The sequence below is a fragment of the Camarhynchus parvulus genome, chromosome 1A, assembly GCF_901933205.1.
Source record: "Camarhynchus parvulus chromosome 1A, STF_HiC, whole genome shotgun sequence".
NCBI lineage: Eukaryota > Metazoa > Chordata > Aves > Passeriformes > Thraupidae > Camarhynchus > Camarhynchus parvulus.
The window spans coordinates 25,685,735-25,698,953 of record NC_044586.1 but is presented as its reverse complement, the minus strand read 5'-3'; the positions used below and the strand labels follow the sequence as shown (position 1 = coordinate 25,698,953).

Below are 13,219 nucleotides of genomic sequence, written 5' to 3'. Positions count from 1 at the left end.
CTAGATTCTTTAAGGTGAAGTTCTACTGTTTGCATAAAAGTGTATTTATGAGTAAATTCAGCAAGTTTATGCTGTTCCAAAAGAATGAAAATATTAAATTCTCTTTACAGTCACTTACGTCTTTCTCTTATGTTTGTTGTTCAGATTTTTTTTTTAAGTGTTTGCTATTTTTTTTTTGTTATTAACATTGCTTACATCTATAGTAATGATATATGATCCACCTGACTGTAACAAAAATCTTCACTGCAGTATCTGAAAGCAGCTCAGTCCATCTTTTTATTCTTGGCAGTTGGAATTCACACACACGCCCTGCACAAGTCAACACACCTGTTTTCAAAATGAAATCCAGCAGCTTTTTTAAGATGATGTGGAGGGAGGAGTCACCAACAGAAGCAAAACCCATGGATATGCTCTCAGAGCCAGGTGATGAGGTAAAAGAACCATCCAGCATCAAGACATACTGGGACTGTCCTGCCATGGAGAGTGCAAGTGGCTGTTTCTGCTCCGTTTTCACAGACTGGCTCAAGTGGGCAGTCAGGGTGAACACAGCCCCTGCCACCACTGGCATCAACTCCTGAGCTGCATCATCATCAAGGATCTTAATACAGAAGTAAAAAGACAAAAAAAAGGCAAAAGAGGAAAAAAACGTTTAAAAAACTCATGTCCGATTTCATGAGTTATTAGTTAAATTAGCCTCTCACAACTATTTAATTTATGTATGCATAAGGATTTCATTAACACGACAGTATTTAAAACACATCAAAATCAATAACGTCAGAAACTTGTTTAGAAACCTGAGTTGAACATATTTTAATTGAGAAGACCATTAGCCTTCTGGATTTTTTACATAAATCACAGGCAGGCTGATAATCAAATCTGGATGGCAGAAAGGGAAGAAATGTGTTGACATTTGAGATGCTTTATAAAGTAAAATATTTAAACCTAAGCTAGGGAAAGAATAACTGGTATCTGCTTTGCTATACAGCTATTTTATTACCATTAAAAATGTGAAGGTACTACTTCAAAAACCCAAAGGGTTGAGCATCAAAGAAGCATTAAGAAAATGTGGAAAAACACTAACAAAAAGTTTGCATATACTGTTTTTGCTCACTCTGTTATTTGGAAGGTAAATCTGGTATCTTTATCACCAATACTGAAGGAGACTTCCTTTTAAGCAATATAGTAATTTTGAACAGCAGTTCAGTAATTTTCAATAGACAGTACCAATTTTTTTCTCAACTTCACAGAAGTCTTCACCAAGATGTTACAGAAAATTAAGAGTCTGGAATTTCCTCTTTGTAAAGATTTTAGGAAAGAAATTTCTTCAGCTAGTGAAGGCCTTCCTTGTTTCCTGTTTTTTTAATTCAGTTCAAATAAAAAAAACCACCAGCATTCCACTAAAAAAAGGTAAGTTTTAGATAACTCCTACAGAAAAAAATAATGGTAGTAACAAAAACAAAACCCCAAAAGGTTACTTTTTTCCTTGAAAAGATGTAACATTTTTATATATATTTCTCAAAACAAAACTCAAAATTCATCAGAACTACAAACCGCATAACTCTCGCAATAAAGCAAAGAAATAATAATGCCCCAACAGACTAAAAAATGCAACAATCCTTCATTAAATTTTGCCTTTTAGAATGGATGGGTCAGTAATAACTGTCTAGTCTGTCTCAAAAATTATTACTATAACTCAGCAGTAAAACATATAGACTTTTAAGACAAACTCTCATACTTCCAAAAGCCCTTCTAACTGTAAAATCTTTAGTTTTTCTACTATGAAGCTTCACTCAACTCTAATTTTTCAAAAGCAGCAGCAGTAGGATTTGCAGTGAGTCATCTAAATGCAGTAAATTAGCAAATGCAGCAGTTTGCCTTCAGCCTTCAATAAGTTCTTTGTTTCTCATAAAAGAAGGGTGTTTCTTTTTCACACACCTTTTCCAGACTACCATCATGCTGGATGATACTGAAATGCCTCTGAAATCTGTCAATGTATGGTTCACAGTTCAACAGTAGCTATGCAAGAATACAAAGGATCACCTCTGTCTCATCTATCAGCATAGCAGCAATCAGAAAACTAAAAGGAATACTAAAGGCAGACAACATTTTTCTGTATTACAATCAAAATTGCAGCACTTTCACATAAAAAGATGCAGCAACGAAGTCGAAGGAGCGGGCTGATTTCCAGCAGAGCACTACCTTGTCATGCACATCCTGCAAGAGATCACGGATAATCAGCTGTCTGTCCTCAGCCTGGATGAGGTCCTGGGGGCAGGCAGTGAGTATGATTTCCACCAGCTGTCTCCAGGACTCCAGAGCATGCCTCTTGGCATGGAGGCACTGCAGCAGCTTGTTGCGCTCCACCACGTACTGCAGGATAGTGTTGATCTCCTGAAAACCCACCGCAAAGAAACTCGGTTACAATGTGCTAAAAGAAATTCATTGCCAAGACAGAATTCAAGATGGCAATTTTTTCTATCAGTAGTAGTCTTCAGAATAAAATGTTAATTCTTCAGCTTACTAGAAACAAGGTGCTATTACTACTTTAACAAGGTAGCCCATTCCATTTCTGAGCTGCTTTTCACAGGGCAGACATCATGAATGTCTCAATCTCATAGGAAAAAAAATCAACCAGGAAAACTCTTTTCTAGCCCTTTAAAATCAAAACACAAACAGCTAGGAAAAAACTATTTGTGCTTTTTTTCCCATTTAATCTGAGCAATTTCCCCTTTATCCTTTGCATCCATGGAACTAATTTCAACTTAATTTAAAAGATGGCAGGAAACTCAGAAAATTACTAATCTCCAAGTTCACTGAAACTCTATCTGTGTAGAAAAAAAGGAGAAATAATCACAGGAGCATCCCCTGTGAGAGAAAGGCAAAATGATCTTGGCCATAAGACGAACATGTTTGTATTTGAACAGCCAATCTTGACATCAATTGCTTTCTGTACAGCAGGGTGGGAGCTGAAATTGTTATCACTAATGAGGAGGGAAGAGGTTAAAGGAAAAAAGAAAACAGACTACAGGCCACTTGTTTAGAGAACAGTATGGTAAGAAGTACCTTAGCTTATCAGTTTTGTGGTTTTTGTCTTCAGGAGTTACTAAATCAAAGCTAGGACTCAAATCCACAGTCTTTTATAGTAGTGCTTACTGCTTAACAGGCTATTAAATCCACCAAGAGCAACAACAAACAACAGTTAACTTTTTCTGTACTTACCTCCATAAGTAAAGGTCTCTGGCCTATTGCTGCCATTCCTTGAAGGGCATTGACTTCTGCAACCAGAACTCTGTGAACGTACTGAAATTAAAAGTGACACTTAAATGATTATAACAGTTTAACCTGGCAGACAGATAAACACCACACAGCAATTCACTCCCTGCCCCAGTGGGGTATGGGAGAGAACTGGGGGAAAAACAAAGTAAAATTTGTGGGTTGAGTTAAAGACAGTTTAATAGAACAGAAAATGGAAAGCAGGGGGAAATAATACAACATTTAGACTAATACAAACAAGGGATGCACAAATGCAATTGCTCACTACCTGCCAACCACTGTCCAGGCAGCTCCTGAGCAGCAGCCCACAGCCAGCTTTCCCCTTGGTTTATACACTGAGCACGATATAACATGGTATGGACCTTTGGCAAGTTTTGGGTCAGCTGTCCTGGCTGTGTCTCCTCCCAGCTTCCTGTGCCCACAGCCTACTCACTGGGGGATGGTTTGAGAAGCTGAACAGTCCTTCACTAAGTAAATATTGCTTAGGAACAACTAAAGGATGAAAGTGTTGGGAACATTGCTCTCATCCTAAATCCAAACCAGCTACTATGAAGAAAATTAACAGTACTTGAGCCAAAACTAGGACAAGTGACAAAGGACATGTATTTGCACCTCCTAGCATCTAGGAAATGGCTACATAGCAGCAGATGCAACAAATGGACTGGGATTCGAACAAGTTTTACTCATTTTTTAGGGTCACAAATTCTTCAGGACAATTTATAATACACACGTCAAGTACCTGTCACAATGTGACACATTCCTAAGTAAAGCCTCCAAGAACTACCACAGTACACAACATTGCATATGTAATTGTGTACACATATGTAGTGCTAGGTAGCTGTGTACTGGCAAGCAAAGAAATACATATCTGAAACATACACCTTTTATGTAAAAGCAAGTGTCAAAGTATTATTAACACACTGATTTATTTTTTTTAATTATTAAGGTATAAAATAGCACACGCAACTTGAAAACAAAGACCAATGCTAACCTTGACATTGCAGACCACTTGTCCACGTGCATTCTTGTGCTCACAATTAGTAATGACTTGCTCAATTTGAGCCCGGTCAAAAAAATCCAGTTGTAAAGGCTCTGGAATGTCCTGACTGAAGTCAATTGAATCCAGGATATTTAAGATCTTTCTGCGTACTGGAAATGCAAATCAATTCAAATTGTATTCAGAATTATCAAGGGGAAACAAAGAAATTAACAAAAAGAGCCTAATTTACCTTTGCAAATCTAAATCTTCAGCTTAATGTGTAAAGTTTCAAAAGAAATCATTAAATCTTCAGAAAGTGCTATCAACCTATGTAACAGGTTAAAAAACATTTTCTAACGCTTTAAATCCTTAAGATGTCTTATACTGTACAGTTCTCCTGTTATACATGCATGTCATCCAATATTTACAAACACAAGACTAATTTTTTCTCCAAAATGAAACCAGGCTGGTTTTCAATTATAACCATTGCAGTCTTTTGTTGAGAAAACATAAAGAATCTGAATTTATTCATTTATGTGGGACTTACACTCTTTGCCATGAAAATACAAATATGTTCAGCCTCAGCAACAGTCTCACTGTTTCTACTGTTAGCAATAAATATGATAGACTGCCACTCTCCCATCTCATCCTTGCACAGACACCTAAACACACTCTTCAAATTGCCTTTCCAGTTCAGTGTTTTTCACTCACTCCAACCATATGTATCAAGGTTTTTTTTTTTTCCCCCACAGTACATAAAATTCTTTCATGTACTGCTGCTGTTTAGAACACCTATTTACTTTCTTTTCTGAAGTGTCCTTTCTGGAAGTGGCCCTCCTGCCTGTTCAGGAGCAGATACACTTTACTGATAAATAACCAACAGTAATAACAGTTACCTTTGGAAGCAGTGTCAAAGTGGAGAAATCCACTGACTGATCGACTTTCATCTTCCATCCCTCCTTCACCATCAGCTGAAGGTAATAAAACATACTAAATAAATTACAAAAAACAAATCTAAGTGAAAAATATAACCTACTTTATTAATAGTGAAAGACAGAGCAGAGTGATAAACCAATAAACCTTTCACATTAAAGCCTTCTAATACAATGTAGCCTTGAACTCTTAATCAAATGAAAAAAATACTTATCTGACAAAAGCTATCCAATTATTATATACAGATCAGAAAATCCCAGAAATGCTTAAATAGACATCACACTCTTCAGTATGAATAATGGAGCTGGATGGACACCATAAAATGAGTAGCATATGTGAGTACAGCTTCCCATACTCAGATCCTCACTAGGATGAAGAGAGTGCTCAGGCTGATAAAAGTAAGGGAAAACACCATACTGCAGTAGCCTGTTAAAATATCTTCTATTTATTCTACCTTCTTCATGTAAAGAGTTTTACTGCCATCTGGTTTTATTTTTCTTAATTTACTTCTACCCTGTTCTAAAACTCTGAAATCTTGCCTTTTTATTTAAAATTGAATTTTACACCACATTGGGATAAAATATCACTTCTGTGATGTTATAATGTTAAAAGCAAAATTGATGTGTAGCTACTATCTTCTGTGAGAGGGTTCACAGCTTGTGATAGACATTAAGACTGAGAAACTTTGTCTTAAACTGTTTACCATGGAAGACCGTCCACCTTCTCTATTTCGTAACATTTCTGAACAGCAGCTCAAAACAAATTACTCCACAAGTTTAATTCTTTTTTAATATTCCCCCCTTCCTACCACATAAATTGTTTTTTAATTTTTCTACAAGTAATGAACAAAACGATGCCCTGCTTTCTTTCACTTTCTTCCCATACCACAAATGAACTGCCACAAGCTTATGAAGAACAGAATTCAAATGAAGTGTCTCATTCTCCATTTATTGCAGCCTATTTAGCCTCACCATAAATTCCTCCTACCCAGGTATGGTTTCACAGGCATGTCATCGAGCAGCAGATGCAGCAGCCTCTGCGTGTGGGAGCGCTGGCGGTTCAGGGACGTCACTCGCATTTCAATAGCTGCAGTCTTCATTAGCCAAGACATTTGGTTAAGTGTTGAAATCTCATGTTCTGGACAGGGATAAGGCAACAATTATAAAACTGAGTATAAATAATATTAGTTACTCCAAGGAAAGGATTTTTAACTTGAGAAAGCTTTCAGAGGATGTCATTAGTTATTATTTGCTTACCAATTATTTACAAGACAAAAAGACAGAGATCTGACAAAAGCCAATAAATGAACATGTGGTTATTTTGAAAATAAATCATATACATATATGCAATAAGCATATACACATACACAACCAAACTAGACACAACCAACTGTTAGAACAGTCATTGTGAAGAACGCAGCGCTTCATGAGCCAATAGGGTCAGTTACAATTTCAGTGAAAATAACCAGGCATTTACCCAAGTGAACTGCAGCTGTAATCAAAACTGGTGAGACTGGAACACAAGTCTCCTAGAATCTTCCTATCTTCATCTAATTTAGATTTCTAAGTTACATAACAATCATCTAAAGCACTTTATATATGCTGTACACATGTACTTGAATGCTAAGTTTACTGTCATTGAACAAAAGACTGATGATCAAGCATCTGATAAAGTATATTTATTCAGTTTAAGACACCTGTGAAATCTTGATTTGAAATATAAAACACGCCTACTAGCTTAAAAGTACTTTATTCAAAGAAAGGGGCAACACAGGTGGTTACAACCATCAGCCTTATAATCCCTTGGTTCTTTATAATACTCTTTTCAATATTTTTTTTCTGTAGCATGGTCTAACAAAACTACAGTGATAATTTGAATACAGATTAGGATGTGGTTCTGGAGACTTGGTGCACTCCAAAGCTAACATTCTTTTCCAAAAGTTCAGCACTAAAAATCTAAACTTCTTCAGCAGTGCGAGTTCAATTTTTGCAGAATTAAACAATTAGCAGAGCCTGCAATAAATTCAGTTTAATAATGCTACCTATGTTTCTTCTTTCACTCCTAAGGAGTCAAAAAACACATAGAATTTTAAGCATGCACAGTCTTAGCATAAAAATTACCTTTGATAGAAAATGGCAAGTACTGCAGCTGAGTGAATAAGAAATCCTGACTGGTCCTCAGATATCTCATAGTTGGACCTGAAGTGTCAGAGCATGCACACAACTGATAGATCACCTGACAATCAAAAACAGTAGATATCCATGAATGGAATTTATTTTAGAACAAACCAACCACCAAATCAAAAGAAGCATAATGCTATTCTACTGCTCAAACAATATTACCAGTATTTACAGTAAATTTTCCATCAGCTTTCTTCAAAGTAACAGATGTTGAATTACAATCTTAAAAGATTACCAGCATGTGGATGACCACAATGGCTGTTTGTTCACAACGGGACAATAGATGAGCCGGTTTGTTCAGCTCACTTAAAAATGAGTCTTTTTCTGTCTGCATGTCCACCAATACAGGAAATGCAATAAATTTGCCCTGCTTCTACAGAATTGCCTTTTGCTTTTAATAACATTTAAAATCCTTTCTAGAGCCCATAGATTTTCAACATGATACAAATGTGCAAGTACCAGCTATCTCACACATCTGTCTAACTCAGCTGTCTCCCCCACCTGACATCCTCTCAGCCACACATGCACATTCTCTATGGCCACAGAATAAAGCAGAGGGTTTCACTGGCTAAGTTGGAATTTTATGTTATTTGCTATCATACTACACTTCCAAAATTTAAAAAGAAGATTTAAAATTGGCACATGTCACAATGGACTTAGAGGCTGACCAAAAATATTTAGGTTAAGTGTCATGAGTATATCTTAATTCCAAGTTTCTGACAAGAGAGCAGATCCTTTGATTTCTGTGATGCTACAAGATATTTTTTTAAACAGAAGGTAAGATAGAAAGAGTTCACTATAAATAAAAACCTGACATATCCATTTTAAAAATTAAACCATTATCAGAGTCATCAACCATCCGTGTTCACCAGCCAAGAAGTAGCCAATTTTATTTAGAATCTACTTTCAGTATATGCCAACAGAAAATATGCTGAATACCTGGTAACAGAGTTCTGCAAGATGGGGAGATTCCCGAACGGCTGTAGGCCCACTCCTTGTTTCAGTACCCTTCTCCAGGATGTTCAAAATAGCATGAAGGCAAGTCCGTGGGCAACCCAAGACACCTGAAAAGAGAAAAATAACATTACATTCTTGATCTTACTTTCCTCCATAGCCAATATAGGTCAAGTACACAGAAATACAGAACCTAAATTGTTCAGTTACCCTGTGCTACACTATACTGCTCCACAGAGCTGCAGCAAAAACTTCTGGCAAAGTTTTATCACCAGTATTAAAAATCAAAGAAGGAACGATGTTTCAGCAAAAACCTAATGAAAATATTTACCGTTAGTCTGTAGGCTTTTGAGATGCTAGTGAATCAATTTGAATTCTTGTTTTACACTTTTAAACCAAGAGCCATTTGACAATTTCAAAGAACAGCTTTGAAAAATTCCTGTCTTATTTTACGAATACAGCCATTATATGACTAATTCTCCTAAATGCACCTGACACTGCAACAGCAGGGAATAGGGAATAAATTTTAATACTGAAGTCAAAATTAATTGTCTTTTTGCCAATTAATTCTTTAATCGATCCAGAAAGAGGTCCTGAAGCAGCAAAAGCATCAATAATCAGAGTTCTTACAGGGGAAATAATCTCTGTTTGAACATGTATAATTTATGCTTTAGCAGGAAATTATTATCTTGAGGTCAATGTCTTACAGTCATTATTTCTTCACATTATTAACAAGAAAACTGAAAGATGTCGGCAAGGTCTCTCACACCCTTGAGACAGATATCCTCATCACTGACCTAGCATGATACATGCCCTGTAAAATTGTGTGGGGGCAGATCAGTTACCTGTATTGTGTACCTACAGATAATTCATAATACCTGAAGAAATAAAACTAATGTCCCATCTACATTTTATTTAGAACTATGAAGAACTAAAAACTGCTGGTCCATATCATCCAATACAAACCTGAAGATAATGAGAAATATTCTTCTCAAAAAATTAAAATCAAATTATTGAATGTTGTTCAAACGTATTTATACAAAACATCCTTTAAAAATAACTGTGTATTTCAGACTGGAAGGGACACCATGACATCTCAACACCAAACTACTGCTTGCTATGATATCAAACTGTTGTTCATGGCTTTAGACATCTGGGTCTTGAAAACCTCCAAACATGAAGACTGCATGACCTCTACAGCCAACCTGCTTCACTTTCTTCTGGTGACAAAATTTCTCCTATATCCAAATTGAGCCTCTCTTGTTTCATTTTATGCCTACTGCCTCTCATCTTCCTGCCACATTCCTCTGAAGAGTCTCATTTTTTCCTGTCATTTATGTCTTTGCAGATGTTCAAAGATTTCTATTAGGTTCCCTCAAAGCCTTTCTCTTTTCCAGACTTCCCTCAGCTTCTCCTCACAGGCTGAGTAATCCAGCTCCCTCATCATCCCTGCTGGACTTGCTCGGTTTGTTTTGTAAAATACCAATTAGAAACTGAGGAGGCAAACAAGACACATAGTAACACACTGTTACTCTCACCAATTCAACCTGAAAGCAGCAGGAGTGATATTTCCGAAGTTTGCATTGTCAGATATATATAATTAATACATTTATATATTCCTAGCACTAGAATGAAACCCCACATTGTCCTAAAAGGTTTTCTTCTACAACATTAAAAAACAAAACTGGTTTTCTTTGCTATAAATAATTTTAAACAGAAGCTTGAGGAAGGACAGAACAATAGCCAAGAAGTAGAACCAGTTAAAAGCAACAATCTCTTTTGTAGGTTGACATGCTGTCATATGTAGGTACAACCTGGATGATCAAATCAACTTCTTTCTACTAGGGACACAACTACACTGTATTAAATAATAAATACACTAATGTTTCCCTTCTAAATTATCATTTTCCTCCATAATTCTAATTTCAAGTCTGTTCTAAAATACAACTTAAAGACTCAAATCCTAAAGTTGTTTAAATGCTGCATTTGAGTATTAATATGTCTTTTCATGTAGCTTTTGAGGACTTGTTCGAGGCCTGTTGTTTTATTCTTTAATTGGAGAGGAACTGCTTTTCCCCATGAATTTCCCAATACTCTCAGTGTTGTCAGCAGAACTGATTAAATGTCAGATCAACTTCTCCCCTTCATACCTGGATCTTGCAAATTTGTGGTGCTGACAGGTTTCTTTAGTTCAAATCCCAAGAGATACAGAGCTAGGCTGGGAGGACTGCACTCAAGAGAGGTGATAAGGAGATTCAGAATATGGATCCTGGTTTCATGATGGATTTGTGCCCGCTTCTTCTCCGGCTCCAGTTCTTGATTAGAAAAAGAAAAGAAAAAGGAGAAAAAGCAGATATGGTGACTAATGAAGTAAAAAATCCATCTAATAGAATAATCTTCAGTGTCTTCAAGTTAAATACAAGAATGTTGAGGAATAAACTTGTACTATTACAAAGAGATACAAGAACAAAATGGCAAATTACTGTTAATACAGCTGTAAATAATATATCCAAAGCAATGTTAAATACTTGTCTTCTGAAAGGACTCAGTTTGGAGTTGGCTCATCATACTGTGGACATACTTTAACAAAATACAGGTGCTTTTCATTCTGTTAAAGGTCCAATTCCACAGAAAACAGAGGAAGATTGTTTCCTGACTTAAGAACACTTTTTACACTTCTTTCATTAACTTCATTCCATGCAAAAGACAACTGTTTAAGCCATTTTAAGAAGCCTTTTACATACCCTCATCTGGATTAATTAATTCTTCTGCATCTTCATTGTCTAAACATTCCACAAATCCAGCCATGAGCTTCTGGCTAACACTCTATTCAACAATGGAAGGATGGAAATGAAGACAATTTTAAGAGTACTAAACCAAATACTTTTCATCATTCCCTTCATGTAAGTTGACAGAACTTTTAGACAAAAATTACATAATATACTTAATAAGCAAGAGTTAAGAGTCACAGCTGTTCTAAGAACAGGTTAGCAATTAGCCAGTGAACAGGTTAAAAAAAAATCTACTATTGTTACATACGCTAAATTATTCTCACAGACTGAAGACTATAAAGTCACAAAAAGATCTCCCTATCTTAAAGGATATTGCCCTTTTTCTTCTTGAAAACAATAATGATTTTGTTTTTTTCAATTAATGAAGTAATTGTTTTTCCAATGCCACAGTAAAAGACGTTTTATATGTGGGTAGATATAAAACAAAATATAGTTTTAATGTAGTTGACCTAGAAACCTATCCTTTAAAGAAACATTATGAAGCCCCAGTATTTCTCCATCAGCTTTTCTTTCCAGATTCAAAGAAACAGATACTTACCTGATCATGTGTGAAATCACCAACTAGTTTTATCTGGATGTTGGAATTATCAGAAATACAGCACAAAATCTTGGCACTTTCAAAAGCTAGTTCAGGATTGCTGTTTCCATGGTAAAGATACCTTCAAAGACACAAGATCATGGCAATGAAATTATTGAGAATTTAACTTTTTAAAGATGGTTAAGAAATTAAACAACATTTAGAAATGAAACATTTACAAATCAAATTACATGAGATAACATTAAAGCTTCAAACAAAATTTCACCCTGTATGAAATACGGAATGCTCCTTCATTGGGAGAGATGACTAGGCTGAGTAGGGATAATAACCTTTCCTGGAATTTTTATCCTTCTTTTTATCCACTATCTACATTAAACACTGCTGCAGAAGTTAAAACAACTGCTTGTAGGCATTTAATACAGTAAATAATGGACAATACTGTAAAACATGGCCAACAGCCAAATTCATTGAACTTTCCCCCTCTGTGACAACTAAAGTCTGGGGCAAAATGAAATTATATGCAAGGGAATCATTGAACATAAGCTAGACAGGAAGAAATCATGGCGGAGGGGGAGGAATTTAGAAAGAATAACTATAAATACAGATCCCAGTCTTGCACTAGACAATCACAGATCATACTACCTGTGAAGACATCTCCCGTCCCCCCAGAAAAATTCATGAGATGCTCTGGGTGAAGAGGAGCACTGGCTAGTGAAACCAATGAAAGGATTCAGGATCCAAACACTTCTGTGCCTCCTAAACTCCTGCCTTCTCAGTACTTTGCACATACCTAGCAATATTCACCACATGATCAGCCTTTTTAGTGCGGGGATTGATTCCTTGAAGCAGCTGCTCCAGTGGTGTGACAATAAGGGAAAGGTGGCTCTCCCGCAACAGATCCATAAAAATATTCTCCTTCTGTAGGGTTAGGTTGAGAAGTGCAAGGCAATACTGTACAGCTTTCTCTAAATGCTTCTTCCCTGCAGTGCACAAAGAACATGAGAAATACAGAGGAGAAGCTAAATAGACTACATTCATAAATGTCATTCATCAAGCCACCAAGAAAAAAAACCTGTCAGTTGTTTAACAGTAGGAAAACTCCCCCAAAATACAATGTTTATATGCAAGAGGTACAAGTTACAGATATGCAATGTTAGCTTTAAATCCTGCTTGCTATACATTTTAACTTCACATGAAAAATGAATTCTAGGCACATACCAGGAAACGGAGCGTAAGTATCAAGCTGCTTAACCCCTTCTTCCAGCAAACTAAGGCAAAGTTCCAGCATTGGGGACTCATTCAACAGATGATACATCAAATTGAATCCAGGTGGTTTATATGCTATTATTTCTTCTCCTAAAGACAGAAGGAGAAAAAAAAAACTATAACCGCTAATAAAAACCCCCTGTATTACTTAAGTTAGCATAAGCTACAAAACCTAACAGCCCCCATGGTTCTAAGCAACATCCTTTGTACAAAGTCTTCAGAGATTTTCTTTATATAGAAGCCATTGAGGAAATTTTAAAAGTTTGGGAATAGTTGTAAAGGCAATTACCATTGTTTTCCAGTA

At 36.2% G+C, this 13,219-nt stretch overlaps 1 protein-coding gene across 2 annotated transcripts in view; it reads right to left on the bottom strand.

Moving 5' to 3' along the window:
- Positions 1–13,219, bottom strand: part of NUP205 (nucleoporin 205) — a 45,707-nt gene that overhangs the window by 12,510 nt on the left and 19,978 nt on the right. For both annotated transcript variants that reach the window (XM_030959914.1, XM_030959915.1), the window contains exons 17-29: positions 12,868–13,005; positions 12,440–12,629; positions 11,650–11,770; positions 11,064–11,145; positions 10,470–10,634; positions 8,305–8,429; positions 7,306–7,420; positions 6,173–6,322; positions 5,149–5,223; positions 4,265–4,422; positions 3,220–3,300; positions 2,200–2,391; positions 328–598 (exon numbers count right to left, since the gene is read on the bottom strand). In XM_030959914.1, the coding sequence (XP_030815774.1) occupies positions 328–598; positions 2,200–2,391; positions 3,220–3,300; positions 4,265–4,422; positions 5,149–5,223; positions 6,173–6,322; positions 7,306–7,420; positions 8,305–8,429; positions 10,470–10,634; positions 11,064–11,145; positions 11,650–11,770; positions 12,440–12,629; positions 12,868–13,005 (1,863 nt within the window). The remainder of the gene's footprint in view (positions 1–327; positions 599–2,199; positions 2,392–3,219; positions 3,301–4,264; positions 4,423–5,148; positions 5,224–6,172; positions 6,323–7,305; positions 7,421–8,304; positions 8,430–10,469; positions 10,635–11,063; positions 11,146–11,649; positions 11,771–12,439; positions 12,630–12,867; positions 13,006–13,219) is intronic.